General features: G+C 31.7%; 1 protein-coding gene across 1 annotated transcript in view; it reads right to left on the bottom strand.

The window, feature by feature from the left end:
• The window catches only part of LOC139484405 (putative uncharacterized protein DDB_G0282133), a 41703-nt gene that overhangs the window by 19273 nt on the left and 7172 nt on the right, over positions 1-15258 (bottom strand). Inside the window, exon 4 of the mRNA XM_071268139.1 lies at positions 412-1181. Within this exon, the coding sequence (XP_071124240.1) occupies positions 412-1181 (770 nt within the window). The remainder of the gene's footprint in view (positions 1-411; positions 1182-15258) is intronic.

Consider the following 15258-nt stretch of genomic DNA (forward strand, 5'->3'; position numbering starts at 1 on the left):
CAGACATCATTAGGGTTAGTATTACAGACTTCATTAGGGTTAGAATAACAGACCTCATTAGGGTTAGTATTACAGACATCATTAGGTTAGGATTACAGACATCATTAGGGTAAGTATTACAGACATCGTTAGGGTTAGTATTACAGACATCATTAGGATTAGTATTACATACATCATTAGGGTTAGTATTACAGACATCATTAGGATTAGTATTACAGACATCATTAGGGTTAGTATTACAGACATCATTAGCGTAAGTATTACAGACATCATTAGGGTTAGTATTACAGACATCATTAGGGTTAGTATTACAGACATTATTAGGGTAAGAATTACAGACCTCATTAGGGTTAGTATTACAGATATCGATAAGATAAGTATTACAGACCTCATTATGTTAGTAGTACATACATCATTAGAGTTAGTATTACAGACTTCATGAGGGTAAGTATTGCATACATCATTAGTATTAGTATTACAGACATCATTAGGGTTAGTATTACAGACATCATTAGAGTTAGTATTACAGACTTCATGAGGGTAAGTATTGCATACATCATTAGTATTAGTATTACAGACATCATTAGGGTTAGTATTACAGACATCATTAGGATTAGTATAACATACATCATAAGGATTAGTATTACATATTTCATTAGGGTTAGTATTACAGACATCATTAGGGTTAGTATTGCAGACATCATAAGGGTTAGTATTACAGACATCATTAGGGTTAGTATTACAGACATCATTAGGGTTTGTATTACATACATTATTAGGATTAGTATTACAGACATCATTAAGGTTAGAATTACAGACCTCATTAGGGTTAGTATTACAGAAATCATTAGGGTAAGTCTTACATACATCATTAGAATTAGTATTACAGACATCATTAGGGTTAGAATTACAGACCTCATTAGGGTTAGTATTACAGACATCATTAAGGTTAGTATTACATACCTCATTAGGGTTAGTATTACAGACCTCATTAGGGTTAGTATTACAGAAATCATTAGGGTAAGTCTTACATATATCATTAGGATTAGTATTACAGACATTATTAGGGTTAGAATTACAGACATCATTAGGGTTAGTATTGCAGACATCATTAGAGTTAGGATTACAGACATCATTAGGGTTAGTATTACAGACATCATTAGGGTTAGAATTACAGACCTCTTTAAGGTTAGTATTACAGACATCATCAGGGTTAGGATTACAGACATCATTAGGGTTAGTATTACAGACATCATTAGGGTTAGTATTATAGACATCATTAGGATTAGTATTACAGACATCATTAGCGTAAGTATTACAGACATCATTAGGGTTAGTATTACAGACATCATTAGGGTTTGTATTACAGACTTCATTAGGGTTAGAATTACAGACCTCATTAGGGTTAGTATTACAGACATCATTGGGTTAGGATTACAGACATCATTAGGGTAAGTATTACAGACATCGTTAGGGTTAGTATTACAGACATCATTAGGATTAGTATTACAGACATCATTAGGGTTAGTATTACATACATCATTAGGGTTAGTATTACAGACATCATTAGGATTAGTATTACAGACATCGTTAGGGTTAGTATTACAGACATCATTAGGATTAGTATTACAGACATCATTAGGGTAAGTATTACATACATCATTAGGGTTAGTATTACAGACATCATTAGGGTTAGTATTACAGACATCATTAGCGTAAGTATTACAGACATCATTAGGGTTAGTATTACAGACATCATTAGGGTTAGTATTACAGACTTCATTAGGGTTAGAATTACAGACCTCATTAGGGTTAGTATTACATACATCATTGGGTTAGGATTACAGACATCATTAGGGTAAGTATTACAGACATCGTTAGGGTTAGTATTACAGACATCATTAGGATTAGTATTACAGACATCATTAGGGTTAGTATTACATACATCATAAGGGTTAGTATTACAGACATCATTAGGATTAGTATTACAGACATCGTTAGGGTTAGTATTACAGACATCATTAGGAGTAGTATTACAGACATCATTAGGGTTAGTATTACATACATCATTAGGGTTAGTATTACAGACATCATTAGGGTTAGTATTACAGACATCATTAGCGTACGTATTACAGACAACATTTGGGTTAGTATTACAGACATCATTAGGGTTAGTATTACAGACTTGATTAGGGTAAGAATTACTGACCTCATTAGGGTAAGTATTACAGACATTATTAGGGTTAGAGTTACAGACCTCAATAGGGTTAGTATTACAGACATCGATAAGATAAGTATTACAGACCTCATTATGTTAGTATTACATACATCATTATAGTTAGTATTACAGACTTCATGAGGGTAAGTATTGCATACATCATTCGTATTAGTATTACAGACATCATTAGGGTTAGTATTACAGACATCATTAGGATTTGTATTACAGACATCATTAGGGTTAGTATAACATACATCATAAGGATTAGTATTATATATTTCATTAGGGTTAGTATTACAGATATCATTAGGGTTAGTATTGCAGACATCATTAGGGTTAGTATTACAGACATCATTAGGGTTAGTATTACAGAAATCATTAGGGTTAGTATTACAGACATCATTAGGGTTAGAATTACAGACCTCATTAGGGTTAGTATTACAGACATCATCAGGTTAGGATTACAGACATCAGTAGGGTAAGTATTACAGACATCGTTAGGGTTAGTATTACAGACATCATTAGGATTAGTATTACAGACATCATTAGGGTTAGTATTACATACATCATTAGGGTTAGCATTACAGACATCATTAGGATTAGTATTACAGACATCATTAGGGTTAGTTTTACATACATCATTAGGGTTAGTATTACAGACCTCATTAGGGTTAGAATTACTGACCTCATTAGGGTAAGTATTACAGACATCACTAGTGTTAGGATAACAGACTTCATAAGGTTTAGTATAACATACATCATTAGGGTTAGTATTACAGACAGCATTAGGGTTAGTATTACATACACCATTAGGGTTAGGATTACATACATCATTAGGATTAGTATTACAGACATCATAAGCGTAAGTATTACAGACATCATTAGGGTTAGTATTACAGACATCATTAGGGTTAATATTACAGACTTCATTAGGGTTAGAATTACAGACCTGATTAGGGTTAGTATTACCGACATCATCAGGTTAGGATTACATACATCATTAGGGTTAGTATTACAGACATCATTAGGATTAGTATTACAGACATCATTAGGATTAGTATTACATACATCATTAGGGTTAGTATTACAGACCTCATTAGGGTTAGAATTACAGACCTCATTAGGGTTAGTATTACAGACATCACTAGTGTTAGGATAACAGACATCATTAGGGTTAGTATTACATACATCATAAGGGTTAGTATTACAGACATCATTAGGATTAGTATTACAGACATCATTAGTGTTAGTATTACATACATCATTAGGGTTAGTATTACAGACATCATTAGGATTAGTATTACAGACATCGTTAGGGTTAGTATTACAGACATCATTAGAATTAGTGAAGACAACTTTTTCCCCAGTAAAGCTAGTAATTACAATGTATAGAAATAGATATAAATTCATAAATTTGGGACCATTTAAGGAATTGTCTAATAAGAAATTAAAAATAATTTACTTCAACACAAACATATATAAGTATATTATTAGTGTGTTCATTTCCAAGTAAAGACATAAAAATTTGGCGGGAAATTAGATTTATCTGGATTTTCTATCCGTTGTATTGATAATTTCAGTCTTTCCATAGAGGTTGAAAATCTAACTAGAGTTGTGTTATTTGGTAAATGCTTTATTAAGATATATAAATTTAACTGAGAAATTTTTAAATTAATGTAAAAAAAATTCTGGTTTAGTGATCGATATAACCAAAGGGTTTCCAAAAGGAGTAGGTTCAGTAAGACCCCTTTTTGGCCCCAAAATATAGCAGTTTTACAAAATTGTTAAAATGTAAACCTTTAGTTATTTATTGGACAGTAGAATGCTTCTGCTACATAAATATGGGCTGTTTTTTACAATACAATGCACATATATCCGGTACTAGCACCATTAAGCCATGCTAAATTACTGAAATCCTCATAATTCTAGCATTTTAGTTAAATTTTAGACGGTTTTCGTGTAAAACGAAAGTGGCCGCATTCGTGTTCATTCTTAATATTGAAATGTAAGTTGTATTTTATGATAATACATAACATATATAAAGGTTGAGGATGAAAACGGATGCGGCCACTTTCATTTTTACCAAAAACCATCTGAAAAGTGACATTTTTCGGCATATTAGGTAGATTTTTCATATTTGAGCTTGAATCGGGTCGTTTTTAATGACTAAATCTGTTAAAATCTTTCACATAAACTAATAAATTCAAATACAATAGACACTTAAGTGTTTAAAAAGTGGTCAAAATCTTTCGTCAGATGAACCTGAAATTTGAGGCCAAAATCGGTCCTTACCGGACCTACTCCTTTCCAACCAAAAATTTATCAGCAGCATTCTTAAATGTTATTAAAAGTGGGAAACATGATACATGTATATAATAACCTTCTTAGCATTGTCTGATCACTACTATTTTCATATTTGATTGTTCATGATGTATAGTGTAATGAAAACAATTCACAGTTAACCTCTTCAGAGGAATTGTAATTTTGATATTTTTTCTGAAATATTGATTTTTTATGCACAAAATAAATTATTTCATGATAAAAGTCACACGGTTTTCGTTATTTTTTATTACAAACCAATATATGAACTGTATAAAATTCAAAGGTTTGTAGATGTACTGGCTCCATCAATTTTTTTTTAAGACTTTGAAGTTCGGTGAATTTCATGAAAATATAGCCAAATGGCTTTTTGAAAATCAACAGATATTAAAATCACCAAAGAGATATAATTCATTGATTGATTGTTGGTTGCTTAACGTCCAGTGGCAAATATTTCATGCATATTCAGGACGAGAACAAGTTCACAATAAATACAATAGGTAGGTTGATACGATAGAGGCCATCTTGGATGATGGTCGGGGAAATTTGGACTGCCACTGGAAAATGAGGGTATCTTGGATAGGGACAGAAATTTTGCCTTGCAACAGGCCACCTACGGACCCCTCAAAAGAGTTGTTGCAAGGGTTCTTAACGTGCAAAGAGCGTGGCACTCTCTTTACACGAGACATCGGATTTAACGTCCCCCTTCTGACCGGACGTGACTGCGAACTTGATACATCCCGCACAGCCAAACGGACGCCCCACTTCGGCAAGCGTTTTACTGCCGGTCGGGAGAGGACCAAGTGACCATATTTCTATTCCCCAGTCACCCTTGGGGAACAAAGAGATATAAAGGCAAATCTTTAGATATCATCTATTCACTTGAATTTTATTCTTTTAAGTTGTTAAATGATATTATATCCTAAATCATATTAATATTTGAGATATAAATTGATTTTTTTATGTTTAAAAAGTTATGAAAAACAAGATTTTTCAATGAAAAACGGCAATTTTTGGATTTATGGTTTTAACACCGTTACCATGGCAACGATTTTTTTGCAGATTTTTTTTACTGATAAATCATAATTTTACACTTAAATAGATATGAAAACCACATTTCTTTCTAAATATTAAAATTTAACTATATCACCATTTGCTTGATTCTTAGGAAGACCTGTACTTAAAACTATTACAATAACCAAATCAATAATTAAAAAAAAAAATGAATATGTGTTTGAAATGCAGGGTTTGCAATTATATATGTATTTAAAGAAGGCCATTTTTATTTTCTTAAAATGCAATTTATTTAACATGTAAAAGAAGTTGCAGAAGGGCTAATGAAGACAATGGACAGCCATATATCGCATTTTAAAAGTATCTGAGCTCTAAATCTTCCTTTAACCTTGAGACATGGTATTACATCACAACAAACATCTAAAACCCCTTGAGGTCAAGAAAACTATACGCATGCGCATAATTTCCAAAACAAACCCTGTAGCAAGAACGTATATTAAACGACCTAGATGGTTCTCTATTTCTTTATGGAAGTACAATCTCAAATATCAGTTTCATAACGGTAAAATATAAGAAAAACTCCACTTCAGTTCTTATATGACAGAAATATATAGTTTTATCGGAATTCAGAGAACTCTCGCATTTTATCAAAACTAGGAATTCCCTCTGACGTGTTTCTAAATTTATAAATACACTAACTATAAATACTGCTTAATTCTGATTTTCCGTGTTGTTAAATACAGGCATATAAGTCAAGGGAAATATCAAACATGACGATTATGAAAAGAACATTATAGGAAAGTTGATTAAGTTCAATCCCTTTGTTTGTTTTTACCTTTTAAAGCAAGACAATCATAAGAATCTGAGATATTCCTTACTGTTTCAATAAAACGATTGACGTGATGGCAATGCTCTGAGCCACCGGTATAAGTCTACAGATTGATTGAAAGCAATCGTATCCCAAAAACTATGTAGGAAGAGAACAACATCAGAGGCCACTTAAATAACCGCACAGCAAGTCGTCTTTCTCATAAAAACGGACAAATACACTGTCATAGATGTAATTATGGTTACTGCATCATGTATATAGAAAAATTAAATTAAACCATATGATTGATTAATTTTCTCATAACTAGCATGGACCTATATCCAACGGAGTCTTGTTAATGAAAGTCGGCCATCGTCGTTTTTCATAAAAAAAAAACCCGGCCAAATCTTGCATTGTTTCGGAAATATAAATGATTATTTCTTTTGACCGCTTGATCAATTACAAAACTAACAAGTTTCAATTGTGTCCTCTTTTATAATGATGGAAATTAATGCACCTTTTCTATACTTTGTAGTTTGGCTGACCTCCCTCCCTTTTCTTAATAGTTTTGTCTGCCGGTCTTTGATCTTTATTTTTTTTTAAATTGAACCGTTATATTCCTAAAAAGATCCAGTTATGGAAATATGAGAAAGACTTTAAACCCGATTAACCAGATACTGGCGGATATAGTTCATTGAATGTTCCCGAGCACTTGCTATCACCCCACAAATTTGATGGGGTTCGTGTTGCTTAGTCTTCAGTTTTCTATGTTGTGTCTTATGTACTGTTATCTGTCTGGTTGTGTTTGTTTCTTATATAACCACGGCGTTTTCAGTTTATTTTTGATGCATAAGTTTGAATGTCCCTCTGTTATTTTTGGAATAATTCTAAAGCTCCTGGTAGCTAAATAAACCACGGAAATTTACACACAATTTTACATTTTTAATTCGACAGCAAATGTTCACTGAAGTAAAAATCTGTTACTGTAACTTAACATTCAAAAAAATGAGTTTGAATGTTCCTCTGGTATCGTCCGCCCCTCTTTAATTGATATCGTGGAGTATTAATTTGTCTTGTTTATGAACTAACCTAAATTAAATCTCGGACAGTTCGTCTGGTAAACACTTGTAATATTTATGATCTATTTTCTTCCTATGTCTATCCGCGAGATTGTCAGCCTTCGGCTGATCACGATTTGTTAAAATATTGAACTCAAGGAAGTTTGAACAGTTCTGTCCTCTAAGAAACAGTCATCAAATATGACACAATGTGACAGTGATCATTCACTTTTGGCAAATTATAATTAACTCTCAGAAATAGTATATACAAATATATATCGTAATATAATTTCGTTTATTTGCAATAACGTATTTTGTTAAAATGATATCTTTATTGTTGTTTTGTTTGGTTATTCATATTTTTTCTCTCATATTTTAACATATTTTTAGTTATTATCTTTTTGATATTTTGAGTATTTTTTGTTTTTGTTACTAAACATACTTTTATAATTCTGTATAGCTTACACATGTCATTCGACTTAAACTTTCGGTAAACTTTGATTAACAATTTCGATTTATTATTATAACATGAAAAAAGCAGTATAACATATTAATTGGTATTGACGAATCTTTTTATTTATAAAATAGACATAATGATTGTGGTTGAGCAGTTGATCAGTTCTTTCCAACAACGTTTAAGTCTCTTAAAATGTCTTGTTCAACTTAAATAACCTCTACTCCTTTCCAAATCATAACTGCCGTTTTATCTGTATTAAACAAATAATTGGGCATTGCTTTTTTAGTTCATGAAATTTCAAAATTAGTTTTTGACGAGCATTCCTATTAGTTCCATTCTTGCTAAAAAAGTATATATGCAAACATTTATAAACAGAGCCCCGAGCCGTGAGAGTATCCTTTTTGTCCTTTTTCGTATATGCTGTGTTGTATTGATTGATTGTTGTTGGTTGCTTACTTCCAGTGTTAATATTTCATGCATATTCAGGAGGAGAACAAGTTCACAATAAATACAATAGGTAGGTCTTGTCACAAGAGAGGCCATCTGGGGTCGGGGAAATTTGCACTAGAAAATGAGAGTATAAAGGATATGGACAGAAATTTTGCCTTGCAACAGGCCACCTACGGACCCTATGCTGTGTTGTAAGAATAGTGTTTACAAAAGTTTCAAAACCAGATAGATAAGTTTTCAATTACAGACACGAAATTTGAAAAAAAAGTATTACAAAAAATACGGTACGTCTAAGTAAGTTCACAGATTACATTTCATCAATCAACAGAACTAATACAACTGTAATTAACCCTGTTTCACAGCTAGCTTAACCACCTTCTTGATTGACAGTTGTAAACAATTCTGGTATATTGACATTAGCAACTTAATCAAACATAATGATTGTATGTGACAGTAATAGAAATCCAGCAGCGAATATTTTGCAGAAAAGTTTTCTTAAAATACAGAGCATGCATATAGCATTTACAACATGTACAAGTTTCGCCTTAAAACCGGAATAGCTAATATACGCGCTTTGCCTAACCAAAAATGGCCTTGATACATTTCTACCAAAAAAGGAAATGCATCAATCAATAACAGGATGTATTTGTGTAGAGTTGTAACAACATGCGATTGGTTAATACAGCCTATGGCGCTTATTTGAATATTCGTTCAACCATTCAAATACTACATATAAATATCAAAGTTCTCAAAGACCGTGGCATAGTCTGCATGATGGCTCAGCATTACAAGGTAAGATTTCAAAGTATTCAGTAGTATGTAGTTTTTTCCTTTGCTTCTGTGCATGTTTTACATGTCTTTGAATAATGATGATAGTACCTAACCATTGTCATGGAACTTCTGTTTAATATGTCCTTTTAATTTATTCAAACGATTTTAGTTTTAATCCTTATGCAAATATATTTACATGTTCAACTAATTCGATTTTAAGAAAACAAAATATGGCTGGCCAAAATACGTATATTAATGCAAACCCTACATTTTCAAATGATTTTGATTTCTTGAATACATTATTGATTTGATTATTGTAATTATTTCCAAACTTATAATGTTAGAAACTTTGAATGGAATAAATATTGTATACTTAAAACGAATTTTGATAGCATCATACATCTACACCACAATAACTTACTAGTAACTAATCATATGCTTGTGCATACAGTCTGAAAACTTGAAATCTCAAATCATTTGAAAATGATTAAAATCTCCATGTTATATGGTTTCGAAAACAGTCCTCCCATCTTATTATATACGAAATAATGTTTAAATTAGTTTGAATATGCATTTAGTTTTCCTTTCCATATAACGTGTGTAAATGTACATTCATTCATTGTACAAGAACAAAAATTATGAGATTGACACTATTGGAACAAAGGATCCAAATTTAATTAAAAAACGTAAATCTATAAGGATTTCAAGCGCATGCTATTCAAAAACATATTAATGCTTGGCTTAACAATAACAGCAAATTAATAACAAATTCGTGAAGATTGTGTTTTGAAATAAAAATCAAATGAAAGTGGTATGATGATAATTCAAATAACTGTATGAAAAGTATAATGCATTGAAATTGATAACAGTATATTTTTACAATTTTTGAAGATTAATTTAATTCTACGACACAAACCTGTTTTAACATAAAGTGTTGCATAAAATTACAATAATACAGAATTCTATGGAAAATTCAAAGCGGAAAGTCCCTAATCAAATGGCAAAATCAGAAGCTAAAACACGGCAAACGAATGGACATCGATTGTCATATTCCTGACTTGGTACAGACATTTTTCTTATGTAGAAAAGAGTTGAATGAATCTGGTTTTATGGCTAGATAAACCTCTCACATGTTTGACAGTAACATTGATTGATTGTTGGTTGCTTTACGCCGCATTAGCACAAAAAGGCTATATCGCGGCGAGAGCTAATTCGAAATTTGTTACAATTTAAAGCATATTTTTAAAATAAGACAAAAAGTCCTTCAATATACTAAAATTCTTGACTAAAGCAAATTTGATTATATACAAATAAAAATCAACAGTAAAATAACGTGATAAAAATTAAAAACGATTTAAATATAGCATTTTTATATGCAATTTATTATCATCTTTTTTACTCCATTTATTTTTCAATATATTAAAGACATATTCTCTAATATTAGATTTAACTCAGTATATAGTATATCACAGTTAGATAGTGGGTCACCCAGGGCATTCTTTGCCTCAAGGTCTACAGCCGTGTTTCCAAGGATTCCAACATGACTCGGAACCCATAGAAATATTATTTCTTTCATAAGAATTTTTAAATTCCTCATTACATATAAAATTTTGAGAATTGTTGGGTTTTTAATTTTAGTATTTAGTATAGCTTGTAAGCATGAAAGTGAATCCGAACATATAATAAATTTTGATTTATCTGAAGAAGCAATAAATTTCAAAGCTAAAATTATTGCTTCGCTTCAGCAGTAAAGATGGATGCATCAGATGGCAAACGGAGAGTTGCAGCTCTGTCCCTGAAGACAGCAGCAGATGCAACTCTGTCGCCATCTTTTGATCCATCAGTATAGACAATTGAAAAATCTGGATAATTGGCTTTAATTTCAGCATAGTGTTGCTGAATTAAAAGAGGATTTTTTTTTTATTGTGTTCATGGAGATCAAATATCATTTTTGGTTTGGGAAGTTCCCATGGAGGACATTTGCAAATTTTAACTGGAGCAACAGATTTTAAATCAAAAGAAGCTAAATGTGGTTTTAAACGTATACCTAACGGAGGAATTTTATTTTCATGTTTTGCAAAAATATCTTCATAAATCGGATTAAAAACACAGCTGTAGGCAGGATTATCTGAATAGGCTTTTAGTTTGACAGCATATTGAAGTCCTAGCTTCAAACGTCTGTCAGAGAGTGAGTGCTCATCAGCCTCTACATACAGACTCTCAACTGGTGAGGTTTAAATGCGCCAAGACAGAGACGCAAACCTTGGTGATGCACAGCATCGAGAATCTGTATGTAGGACTTCCTTGCAGAGCCATACACTATAGAGCCATAATCTAGTTATGTCTTCAGCGTTTTTGGCTGTATTTTGACTTTGTATGATTCCATTGCTGTGCCTTTATAATTGCGTTTTTAATTTATCATACGATTACCAATGCAATCAGAATTTCTGGGGGATAACATCAATGACCTTTGCATCAGGTGTCCGTCATAACAATAGTTATTGTAATAAATAACTTTTAATTATAGCCAACAATGAAAAGAACCAATGATAAAGTTTATGATAAAGAAAAAAAGTCCGGTTACAAACTAAAACTGAGTGGAACACATCAACTTTAAGAGAAAAACAACACCACAACAGGCACACCAATATGCAACACACACATAAACGAACTATAAGATAACAATAGCCATTTTCAAGTCAGACAAAGCTTAAAAAAAAATCATTGATAATAAACCAAGGTACACAATCAGTTGACATTGCAGCTGATCCAAATGTGAAGATTATATTAAATAAAAATGTTTGAAATTGCAAAACAAAATACACAATTGTAATTTCAAGTTTTTCAAAAACAAATAGCGTTTTGTTCGTTTCAATACCGAATGACTGACCGAATTTTATGTACTTACATTGACTTTTAAACACAAACCCCATTGGTTCTACATATCTTAAACTTCGTTGGTACTACAAATCTTAACACAAACCCCGTTGGTTCTACAAATCTTATGGAGATTCACATTTTTCATAATGGCAGTTGGATTGGACCATTTTTAAAGAAATTAATGTTACTGACCTTTTCTTTTTAGAATATTGCATCAAAAAGTTTGTATGCACAACCTCTACATTTTATGCATGTTTGCTTATTACCTGATGGAGATTTGCATGTCATGACGGCAGTTTTTCAGACCATTTTTGAAGAGTTAATTGCCCTTTTTGTACTAAGGTTTTGTACTAAGGTAACCTTATTTCATGAAAAAGTTACATGTCCTTGTTTATTTGAAATGACATTTCCTCAACATAATTACTTTGCATTCTTGCTTATTATGATATGGAGATATATATATATGTCAATAATTTATGGTATGAAGTGCCATATAAAGCAATGTCGAGAGTTGAATTTCAACATATGCATAATGACTATATGTACTATCAATATTGGACAGACCAGACCTATTTCTGTGTCAACAGTTTATTTTAATCATAGGAAAGCTAAGATCATGAAGATATTATTATCGCTCAGGAGTTGACATTCTTTAAAATTTGACTTGAATAAGCACTTCAACAGCACAAGCAATATTTATTCATTTTTGGATCAAGATGCAATTTCCTTTTGTTACAAAAATGCATCCCGACCGTTTTAGACGTGGAAAATTTAAAACCATTTTCCGAGGCCCATTTTTCAATTCTTCCAAGACATAGTTGTAATTGTCTTTCTATGTTGTTCATATTTTTACCTCTGTAACATATTAAAAAATCATCAACGTACAATGAACCTTCAATATTACTTTTTAAAACTTTAACAAGGCTGTTGATTTTAAGACTAAATAATGTCACAGATAAAATACTGCCCTGAGGGACACCCATCTCTTGATCATACAGATCAGACATGGTCGAATTAACTCTAACATTAAATTGTCTGTTAGAGAGAAAATTGGAAATAAAATTAGGCATGTTGCCTTTCAATCCCATATCAAATAGATCTTTTGATTGATTGATTGTTGGTTGCTTTACGCCGCATTAGCACAAAAAGGCTATATCGCGGCGAGAGCTAATTCGAATATTTTTACAATTTAAAGCATATTTTTAAAATAAGACAAAAGGTCCTTCAATACACTAAAATTCTTGACTAAAGCAAATTGATTATATACAAATAAAAATCAACAGTAAAATAACGTGATAAAAATTAAAATCGATTTAAATATAATAACATTTTTATATTTTATAATAAATTCCAATTTCTTTTAAAAAAGCAACAATATTTGTAAATGGAACATTATTAAATAAATCATACATATTATTGACATTGAAATGCTTCTTACGAATATCAGCAAAGTCAATACAATTAATTAAAACATGTTTAATAGTATACTTGTAGTTGCAAGGAACACATTGTGGTTCATCTTCATTTTTTAAAAGATACTCGTGTGTTATTCTAGTATGACCAATACGACATCTAGTAATAACACATTGATCTTTTCTGCACATAATATTATCAAAAGGTTTGCCTAAATTAGGTTTAATTTCATGCAATTTATTATCGTCTTTTTTACTCCATTTATTTTTCAATATATTAAAAACATATTCTCTAATATTAGATTTAAAATCAGTATATGGTATATCACAGTTAGATAGAGGGTCACCCAGGGCATTCTTTGCCTCAAGGTCTACAGCTGTGTTTCCAAGGATTCCAACATGACTCGGAACCCATAGAAATATTATTTCTTTCAGAAGAATTTTTAAATTCCTCATTACATATAAATTTCAGGATTGTTGGGTTTTTAATTTTAGTATTTCGTATAGCTTGTAAGCATGAAAGTGAATCCGAACATATAATAAATTTGGATTTATCTGAAGAAGCAATAAATTTCAAAGCCAAAATTATTGCTTCTGCTTCAGCAGTAAAGATGGATGCATCAGATGGCAAACGGAGGGTTGCAGCTCTGTCCCTGAAGACAGCAGCAGATGCAACTCTATCACCATCTTTTGATCCATCAGTATAGACAGTTGAAAAATCGAGATAATCGGCTTTAATTTCAGCATAGTGTTGCTGAATTAAAAGAGGATTTGTTTTATTTTTATTGTGTTCACGGAGATCAAATATCATTTTTGGTTTGGGAAGTTCCCATGGAGGACATTTGCAAGTTTGAACTTGAGCAACAGATTTTAAATCAAAAGAAGCTAAATGTGGTTTTAAACGTAAACCTAACGGAGGAATTTTATTTTCATGTTTTGCAAAAATATCTTCATAAATCGGATTAAAAACACAGCTGTAGGCAGGATTATCTGAATGGGCTTTTAGTTTGACAGCATATTGAAGTCCAAGCTTCAAACGTCTGTCAGTGAGTGAGTGCTCATCAGCCTCTACATACAGACTCTCAACTGGTGAGGTTTTAAATGCGCCAAGACAGAGACGCAAACCTTGGTGATGCACAGCATCGAGAATCTGTATGTAGGACTTCCTTGCAGAGCCATACACTATAGAGCCATAATCTAGTTTAGATCTAACAAGAGATCTATATAAATTGAGTAAAATGTTGCGATCAGCACCCCAGTCAGTGCTGCCGACAACTTTTAAAATATCTAAAGCTTTTAAACATCTCGCTTTTAACATTTTGATATGGGGTAGAAAGGTTAACTTTTTATCGAAAAGTAAACCAAGAAATTTGGTTTCATCAACCATTTTAATTGGGTTGCCGTACAAAGTTAGTTCTGGATCAAGATGCAATTTTCTTTTGTTACAAAAATGCATCCCGACCGTTTTTGAAGTGGAAAATTTAAAACCATTTTCCGAGGCCCATTTTTCAATTCTTCCAAGACATAATTGTAATTGTCTTTCAATGTTATTCATATTTTTGCCTCTGTAACATATTAAAAAATCATCAACGTACAATGAACCTTCAATATTACTTTTTAAAACTTCAACAAGGCTGTTGATTTTAAGACTAAATAATGTAACAGATAAAATACTGCCCTGAGGGACACCCATCTCTTGATCATAAAGATCAGACATGGTCGAATTAACTCTAACATTAAATTGTCTGTTAGAGAGAAAATTAGAAATAAAATTAGGCATATTGCCTTTCAACCCCATATCAAATAGATCTTTTAAAATACCATATTTCCATGCAGTATCATAGGCCTTCTCAAGGTCGAAAAAGACCGAC

This window comes from Mytilus edulis, chromosome 8, assembly GCF_963676685.1.
Source record: "Mytilus edulis chromosome 8, xbMytEdul2.2, whole genome shotgun sequence".
Taxonomy (NCBI): Eukaryota; Metazoa; Mollusca; class Bivalvia; order Mytilida; family Mytilidae; genus Mytilus; species Mytilus edulis.